This window comes from Mesoplodon densirostris, chromosome 3, assembly GCF_025265405.1.
Source record: "Mesoplodon densirostris isolate mMesDen1 chromosome 3, mMesDen1 primary haplotype, whole genome shotgun sequence".
In the NCBI taxonomy this organism is placed as follows: Eukaryota; Metazoa; Chordata; class Mammalia; order Artiodactyla; family Ziphiidae; genus Mesoplodon; species Mesoplodon densirostris.
In genome coordinates this window covers 175,773,136-175,781,655 of record NC_082663.1, presented here as the reverse complement: position 1 = coordinate 175,781,655, position 8,520 = coordinate 175,773,136, and the positions used below count along the sequence as shown (strand labels likewise).

Below are 8,520 nucleotides of genomic sequence, written 5' to 3'. Positions count from 1 at the left end.
AGGGGCGGCAGCTGGCCCTGTGGTCTGCTCGGCTGTTGGAGGAGCAGGTGGACATGAGAGGTGTTGAGGGCAGGAAGGGGGGATGCAGGGCAGAGAGAGAGGGACACTGCCACACACTGGGGGGGCAGAGCCTGCAGTGGCTTTAACACGGCGTTTTGGGCCGCATACGGGTGGAGGCTTGAAGGAGGGGTTGAAAATGAGGGCACCCCATGGGGTCCGAGGGGCAGTGTCCTGCCCTTGGCCAGCAATGCCTGGGGAGGTCCTTGAGGGGGCACTGAGCTTGGGCAGGGGTCCTGGTTCAGCCTCACACCCTTGCACCTCCTGACACCTCCCCCTGCCGAAGCCCAGGGTTCTACGGCCCAGGCCTCCCTGTAGCAGCAGTTCCTGGCCTGGCTGCAGGAGCGGTACAGGCTGTGCCACCATGACTCACTCCCCAGGCCTGTCCCAACCACACCCTCCACTCCTGCAGGAGGCCCCCCACTTCCTGGGTTCCAGGCTGGAGCAGAGCAGAGAGGGGCCCCCTCGTTCCTCCACAGACCCGGAGCCCCATGTCCAAGGTCACCATGGGACGCGGTTACCAGCCCAGCCACCTGCACCTCCAGAGGCCCGGGGAGGGAGGAGGGGCCTGACACCTCAGGTTTACACCAACCCTCCCCAGAGCTTCCAGGCACGGCTCCATTGCCTCAGACACTGCATCATCCCACTGGCATTTGCTGAGCGTTTGCGTGATTGGGGGCACTGAGCATGCAGGAGGGACACCTCACTCTTCTGGCTGTGGAGGGAGCTTCCCAGAGGAAGCCCATAGGAGCGGTACAAGGCAGAAATCAGTGCGTGTGTGTGCCTGAGCTTGAGGATGAAGTGTGTGGGCGTGCAAATGCGTGTATAAGTGTGTGGGTATGCAGTTGTTGGAGGGAGGGAGTCCAGACATGGTCCGCTCTGAGGTGGGCAGGAGCAGGTCAGGAAGTTCCTGGGGACCTGTGCTGAGAGCCCCAGGCTCCCTGGGACCCAACCCAGCGGGGCCTGTGTCCCCACCTTGGGGTGCCTGCAGGAGGGGAAATGGGGGTAGGGGACTGGGAAGGGAACCTGGCCACTAGCTGGTGTCTACACTGTGTGGGAGGTTGTGGTGTGCACTGGAGTTGCTGGGGGTGGATGGATGTGGCAGAGGGTCCCCAGGCCTGGGGCCTGGGTTTTGGGCACCTGGGTTGGGGACAGGCGCACACCTCTCAGTGGCCAGGGGGTTCAGGCAGGACACACCTGGGGCATCCAGGACAGGGGCACAGGGAGGGAGGGGAATGGAAGACAACCCACAGAACCACTACAAAACTGACAAGGGAGAGACCTCGTGGGCATCCTAAGGCCAGGCTGTGAGGGAGGCCACCATTGGGAGGCCCGGGGGCTAGTGGAGGTGGAGAGAAATCGGGTTTCTTCAGGCATACAGCACTGGGGACTGAGCAAGGCAAGTGCTGCAGCCCCACTCTCTGAGTAAGAACTGTCCCCCACAGGGCACTTCAGTGGGTGGGTAGGCAAGCAGCAGGAGGGAGACCTTAGCCTGGGAGGTGGGTGGATTGCAGGAGCAGCCCCTGGTCCCTGATCTAAGGCCTCAAGTCTCCCAGGGCTGAGTCCGCCTTGGGCTACTTGTAGGTACTCATATGTAGAGGAGGGACCACCCAGTGCCGGGTGCGTGCAGGAATCTGAGTCCTCAGGAAGAGGAAGAGGTTGCCTGAGATGCCCAGGTTCCCGGGGAAGGGTTCCACCAGTCCTCTTGGTGAGCTGAGCACGCCACTCCGGGGGGCAGGGGGCACTCAGCCAAAGGAAGTCCACCCACCATGAGAGGGGGCACATGGGAGGAAGCTGGGCCAGGGATGGGAAGGAAATGGCTGGGCAGGCCCTGACCTCACTACTACAGGAGGAGGCACTGGGCATCTCTGGTTCTCAGCCTCTGACCACCGCCCCCCACCAGCCCAGGACCTTTGTTCAGACCCAGGGGTGAAAGGGGCTTGAAGCAGGGAGAGCCCAGCTGCCCACCCCTGCAGGGGCCACTCCATTGGTGCCAGGACCAGGTGTGCAGGGCTCAGCTCACCCCAGCACAGGTCATCCTGATGCCCACTGAAGCCCATGGTGCCTGCCTATCACCCTCCTCCCAATAGGGCGCCTCCTCGGGCAACTCTTGGTGAAGGTGACCCCAGCCCCCTTCCTGGGGATCCCCCATGAAGGGCAGACTGCAGGGCAGACTGCACCCTGCCCAGTCACCCCTCCCTCCCCCGACCCCACACCCTTCAGTGAACACTCCCAGGCCTGTCCCCTCCCAGACCTTGACACCGAGGTGCACCTGGGCCCCTTCTCCCCAAACCTCGTCCTGGATCCCACTTGAGTGGCCCCCACCTGCACTTGCTCTAACATGTAGCTTTGGGTGAGATTCCCTCTGAACAAAGGTCCCAGCAAATGCCAGGGCCTTGTTCCCTGAGGGGCCAGCACCCCCTCACACACCCTCCTCTCCTGCTGGCCCAGCCCAGAGCCAGGCTCCCACTGGCTGTCTCCCATCAGCACTGGGCAGCCATGGGCCTGGCCTTTGCCTCCCACTGCCCAATCTCTGTGTTGGGGTCCTTCTTGCACCCCACAGACCCAGAAGAGGTCACAAGCAAAACTCCCAGCTCTGTGCTTGAAGCCTCCAGACACAGAGAAATATGTTCCAGATGGGACAAGACAGGGAGAGGGAACTTGAAGTGATGGAGTAGGAAACCATTTTAAATAAGGTTTTTTATTTTACAACACGTGTGATTTACAGAGAAGCTATAAAGAGACCAGGGAGAGTTCTCATTTGCCCCCAAACCCAGTTCTTCAGTGATGTGCTTGTCACAACTGGTGCACCAATATTGATACATTGCCATTAGCCAAAGATTCCTTACTTTTCCATGTGTCCTTCTGCTGTCCCAAGGTCCCCAGGGGGAGGGGTGACAGTCCTCGTGTCTCCTTGGTCCCTCTTGGGGGTGACTCCCTCAGACTTCACTAGTTACTGATGCCCTTGGCATTTTGAAGGTCAGGTAGTTCGTAAAAGCCCCTCCTGGAACTTGTGTCAATATGTCTCATGATCGCCTGGGGTGAGGGTTTGGGAAGAAGCCTCCGGGGCAGCAAGGTCTGTGCTCTCAACTTGGCTCCTCCCTGCAGGTGGGGACCTCGGCCACCTGCCTGAGGTGATGTCTGTCAGGTTGTACTCCTCCCTCCCTCCTTGCTGTGCTCTCTGGAAGAGCACCCTCCTTGAGGTCACAGTGACTACGTGAATTATTCAGAATTCCCTTCTCCCCCATTTAGTTAGTTATTGTATCCTTTGTGTCAGTGGGGTCTCATACATTTTCTACCTTGGGTGACAATCTGTAAACCAATCTATAATAACAGGGTGGTGGGCTGGCCTCAGAGGCAACCGGGTGGAGAGACAGGAGGAGGGGGCAGGGCTCAGCGTGGGGTGGGGTGGAGCGGGATTGTGGGTGGGAAGTGGACGCGCGTGGGACTGCGGCGTAGCAGAAGCCCCAGCAGGGTGGTTTCCGCCTGTGTGGGAGCAGAATGCGGGTGCTGGTGCATTGGGACCAGGTGCGCTTGGCATTGTACTGCAAAGTCAGGAGGAGTCTCAGGAGCATGGGTCGTTGGGCTTCCCAAGGTGCTCGGTGGAAGCGAGGCAGACCCAGGGAATGGCAGGACCCGGCGGAGTCCGGTTCAGGGTTTCTGCTGATGAAGCGGAGGGGGTCTGGGCAGAGAGCCGTCCAGGATAAGCCCATCTGAGAGGAAGACACTTTGGAGGGAAATTTTGGGGTCTGGTCTTCTGGGGTTTGCTGTGCCTGCTGGCATCCATGTGCCGATCCAGCAGCTGGCCCCAGAAGTCTGGATTTAGGGGACCCCTGCGCATGGCACTGAGGGCCTGGGCTCCTCCAGGCCATAGCTGGTCAGCATCAGCCCCCTGACCATGGAATGACCCCGCCGTGACTGCGTGTGTGACACAGGCCCTGCACGCACGTGTACGCAGCACGCAGGCATGGGCCCTTGGGTCTGAAGAGCCAGAGCTTGTGCTCCACACCCAGAGGGTGCCTGAGCTCCCCCACTGGCACTGGGGGAAGGAAGAGAGGAGGGTTGCTCGCCCTTCCTGCTGCCCAGCCTGTCCCCTTCGGCTGACACCCTGCAGGGCTGCACCCTCTTTTCTCCACACGACTCATCTCGGGGGGGGGGGCTCTGACTGCACCCAGGTCAGCCCCCCAGGGCAACGTGCCATCCTTCACACCCCAGGGCAGGGTCCACCCAGTGCCATGCTAGAGCTGGTCTCAAGAACCCTGCCCCCACCCCCACTTCCCGCCCCCGTGCGTGTCTCCTCGAGCTGGTCATGGGCCTGGTGGGAGCATTTACACCACGGGAGTCAGCAAACACTACACCAAGGCTTTTCCACCGAGGGCCAGTTGTTAAACACCACACAGAAGGGGTCAGGACCGCCCTGGCACCCCGACCCTCCCTCCCATTTCTCCACTGGGCTCCGTCTTGGAGGGGAAAGAAGTGGGGGCTGCTCTGCCATCCCTTTTTTGGGTTCCTGCATGGTGGGAGTATAGGCCTCAGCCTCCTGGGATGTGGGACTGTCGAGGTCAGGGTCGGGGACAGGTCCTGAAAGAGAGCTAAAGTTAGAGCTGAGGAAACACAGCCAGCTGAGGACATCAAGACCCTCATACTCATTCCTCCTTGAGGCAGAGGTATATCAAAGATGGCCCTGAAGGGCTGAGCATGTGCCAGTCTGTGTACCTGTAAATGTGTGTGCCTGTGCATGAGTGCATTGCACATGTGAGTGTGTATACATATGTATGCACATGTGTGTCTGAGTGAACGCATTTGCATGTGCACTTGTGAGTGTTTGCATGTGTGTGGCTATGAGAGGGGCGCTGCACACAGATGTGAGGAAATAGGGTCACTTCCCCAGGAACCCCGGCTGCCCCCTCTTCCTGCCCCCACCCCCTGCCCCGGGAGAGGCCCCAGCTCCATAAAGAGGGCCCGGAGCCCTGAATGCCCCTGTTGTTCCATTCCACACCTGCCCACGCTGCCTCCCAGGCCTGTTCCAGAAGGAGGGGGCCAAAAGCATCAGGTACTCAAGGGTTTTCTGCCTCCAAACTACCCAGGAGCAGGTACTGGTGTGGAGGAGGGAGGGTGGGCATTAGGAGGCTGCAGCCCCCTCCCTAGAGGTGCAGGGGTACAGAGGTGTGTGGTCCTGCCCACTGAGCCCCTTCTAGGTACAGGCTCACTCAGGGGTAGCTGATCTAGAAGGAACACTGGTCTGGGACGTGGTAAGTGGCCACATGGCTGTCTCCGAGTGTCACGGGTACCCGAGTGTGGTTGTGTGTGTGCCTTACAGTGTCTGTGGGCCTCGCTGCACGTGGTGCCACCCTGAACAGACACCTGGGCTCACCCCCCACCCCCAGCCAGGATGTGCAGAGGACATGGGAGTGCTGGAACAAGAGGGAGGAGCAGCCTGGAGGGTCGGCCTCAGCCCCTGGTACAGCTGGACCAGTGGCGGGAGTGGGGGGACGCAAACAGCATGGCACTGGTCCTTTGTGGAGACAGGGGGACCAGAGCCCCTGTCCAGGATGTGGAGGAAGGGGGGGGCCCACTGGTGGGGCGTCTGGAACTGATGGGGCTGGGGGCTACAGGGGCTGGAGGCGGACAGAGCCGTTGAGTCTGGGGATGGATGGGATTAGGGGGTGATGAGAAGGCTAGACTAGGAGGCTGGGGGCTGAGGGCCACTGGGTCTAGGGGCCTGGAGAACTGTGGGCTGATGGGGGGCTGGAGTGGCTGAGGAGCTGGGGAGCCAGGCAGGCTGCAGGCCCATCCCCTGGTGGGCCCCTGGTATGTTGGAAATAGGAATCCAGCAACCTGGGTGCTGCAAGGTGGGAGCAGGCATCTGAGGTGAGGCCCAGACTCTGAGCGAGGCTGGTCCGTTTTCTGGTTGGCCCTACGAAGGCAGCTCACCCAGTGGACTCCCTGTGGCTCTCAGGGCCTGGGGTGAGGTCCTCAGAGGCTGGGTAAGGGACACAGCTTGCACGGCACTGGGCTTTCCTAGAGAGCTGGGGGAGGGCAGGAGGGCTGGCCCTGCTCCAGGCCACACGGACCTAGAGTCGGGTTTTGGGGGGAGCAAGGGCATGTGCTCAGCCAGAGAAGGAGACCCCCTGTCTGTCCTTGTAGGGTCTATCCTCTGGCTTCAGAGGCCCCGGCCTCCTGCTGATCCCTCCTAGGGCAGGGTCAGGACCCTGGGAGAGGGCGGCGCTCCTGGAGGGGCTCCAGGTGCCACTGTACACCCTCCCAACCCACCAGCCCTTGCCCCCATTACCCTCGCCCCAGGTTGAGCTCCTGCTCATGGCCTGCAGGTCCCATCCCCCGCCCCTATGACCAACATGAGCTGGAGCTTCCTGACACGGCTGCTGGAAGAGATCCACAACCACTCCACGTTCGTGGGCAAGGTATGGCTCACGGTGCTGGTGGTCTTCCGCATCGTGCTCACGGCGGTGGGCGGTGAGTCCATCTACTCCGACGAGCAGACCAAGTTCACGTGCAACACGCGGCAGCCGGGCTGCGACAACGTCTGCTACGATGCCTTTGCACCCCTGTCCCACGTGCGCTTCTGGGTTTTCCAGATTGTGGTCATCTCCACACCCTCCGTAATGTACCTGGGCTACGCCGTGCACCGCCTGGCCCGTGCCTCACAGGACGAGCGCCGCCGCGCCTCTCGCCGCCGACCAGGCCGCCTCGCGCCCCGCGCACCCCTGTCGTTGCCCCCACCGCCCCACCCGGGCTGGCCCGAGCCCGCAGACCTGGGCGAAGAGGAGCCCATGCTGGGCCTAGGTGAAGAGGATGAGGATCCGGGGGCGGCCGAGGGCCTGGGCGAAGACGACGAGGCTGAGGACGCGGGTGCAGCCAAGGGCGCAGGAGGGGACCCGAAGGCGACTGGGGTCCCAGGCCCGGCAGGTCAGCATGACGGGCGGCGGCGCATCCAGCGCGAGGGCCTAATGCGCGTGTACGTTGCCCAGCTGGTGGCGCGGGCCGCCTTCGAGGTGGCCTTCCTGGTGGGCCAGTACCTGCTGTATGGTTTCGAGGTGCGGCCCTTCTTCGCGTGCAGCCGCCAGCCCTGCCCGCACGTGGTCGACTGCTTCGTGTCGAGACCCACCGAGAAGACGGTCTTCCTGCTGGTCATGTACGTGGTCAGCTGCCTCTGCCTGGTGCTCAACCTCTGCGAGATGGCGCACCTGGGCCTGGGCAGCGCGCAAGACGCTGTGCGCAGCCGCCGCCCCCTGCCCACCACCCCTGGCCCCATGCCTCACCAGCAGCCCTGTGCTCTCCCCGCCGCGCCTTCGGGCCTGGCCTGCCCGCCAGACTACAGCCTGGTGGTGCGCGCGGCTGAGCGCACACGCACCCACGATCAGGACCTGGCCAACCTGGCACTGCAGGTGCTGCAGGACCGGCGGTCGCTTGGGGACCTCGACAGCCCACCAGGCCCTGGCCTTCCAGCAACCGCCCAGGGGCCCCCGAGGGCCGGCGCCCCTGCCTCCGGGTCGGGCAGTGCCACGTCGGGGGGCACTGCCGGGGGCCAGGGCCGGCCAGGGGCCAAACCCAGGATGGGCTCTGAGAAGGGCAGTGCGAGCAGCAGCAGGGAGGGTAAGACCACCGTGTGGATCTGAGGCCTGCCTTGGCTGCTGTCCCGCCTCCCTCCTCACCAGGGCCGAGGTGGAGGGCTCTGGAGGAAGTCTAGGGTCTGGACACTGCCTAAAGGGCAGAGCACAACCTGCCCTCCTCCTCCCCCTCAGGTGGCTGCTCTCCCCCTCGGGAGGGGGTGGGGAGCACCAGCCTGCTCTGCATCACTGCCCCTCCCTGCCTGAGCCCCATCTTCATCCAGGATGCGGGGGGAAGGGAGGCCTGGGAATCACTAATGGTCCCCAGCTCTGATCCATAAGCCCTGATGGGTAGGTGGGACTGTGGCTGGGGCATTTCCGCCCTCCCAGAGCCACCCAGCTGGCCACTTCAGGACAAGGCTGCCCTCCAGGAGAGAGCTCCACCCCGTCCTGCCCCGTTTTCCTGGCAGTAGCCCATGTGTGACTGCCCAGGGGTGCTTGGCCTGGGTCTTGGGGAGTACTGTGCTTGCCCTCACTCCCTGCCCAGCAAATGGGGCTCTTTTCCTGGCACCCACACTCTTCTAGCCCAGGTTCTGGTTCTTGCAGAGCTGGAAGCAATGCCAGGTCTTCCTTGTACAGAAGGGAAAACAGAGACCACAGTGGGCAGAGGCCCCTGTGCCCAGCCCTGGTCTGTACCACCTCCTGCCTCACCCCCACTAGGCCCCAAGCATGAGCTGCCTCGAGTGCCAGGTGGACCTGCACCCTGCTTCCTGTTCCCTGCCCAGGCAGATCTGGGGCTAAGGTCCCGCCTGGGCCCGGGGTGGATGGGACCATGCCCTCTCCAGCTCCTGTGCTGGCCTGGCGTGGCCCCTTCCTCTGGGACATACTTCAAGTT

At 62.7% G+C, this 8,520-nt stretch overlaps 1 protein-coding gene across 1 annotated transcript; it reads left to right on the top strand.

Moving 5' to 3' along the window:
• Positions 1-6,389: 6,389 nt before the first annotated feature.
• GJC2 (gap junction protein gamma 2) lies at positions 6,390-7,694 on the top strand. The gene has a single exon (XM_060092648.1). The coding sequence runs from the start codon at positions 6,405-6,407 to the stop codon at positions 7,692-7,694; it is 1,290 nt and encodes a 429-aa protein (XP_059948631.1). The 5' UTR covers positions 6,390-6,404.
• The last annotated feature ends 826 nt before the right edge of the window (positions 7,695-8,520 follow it).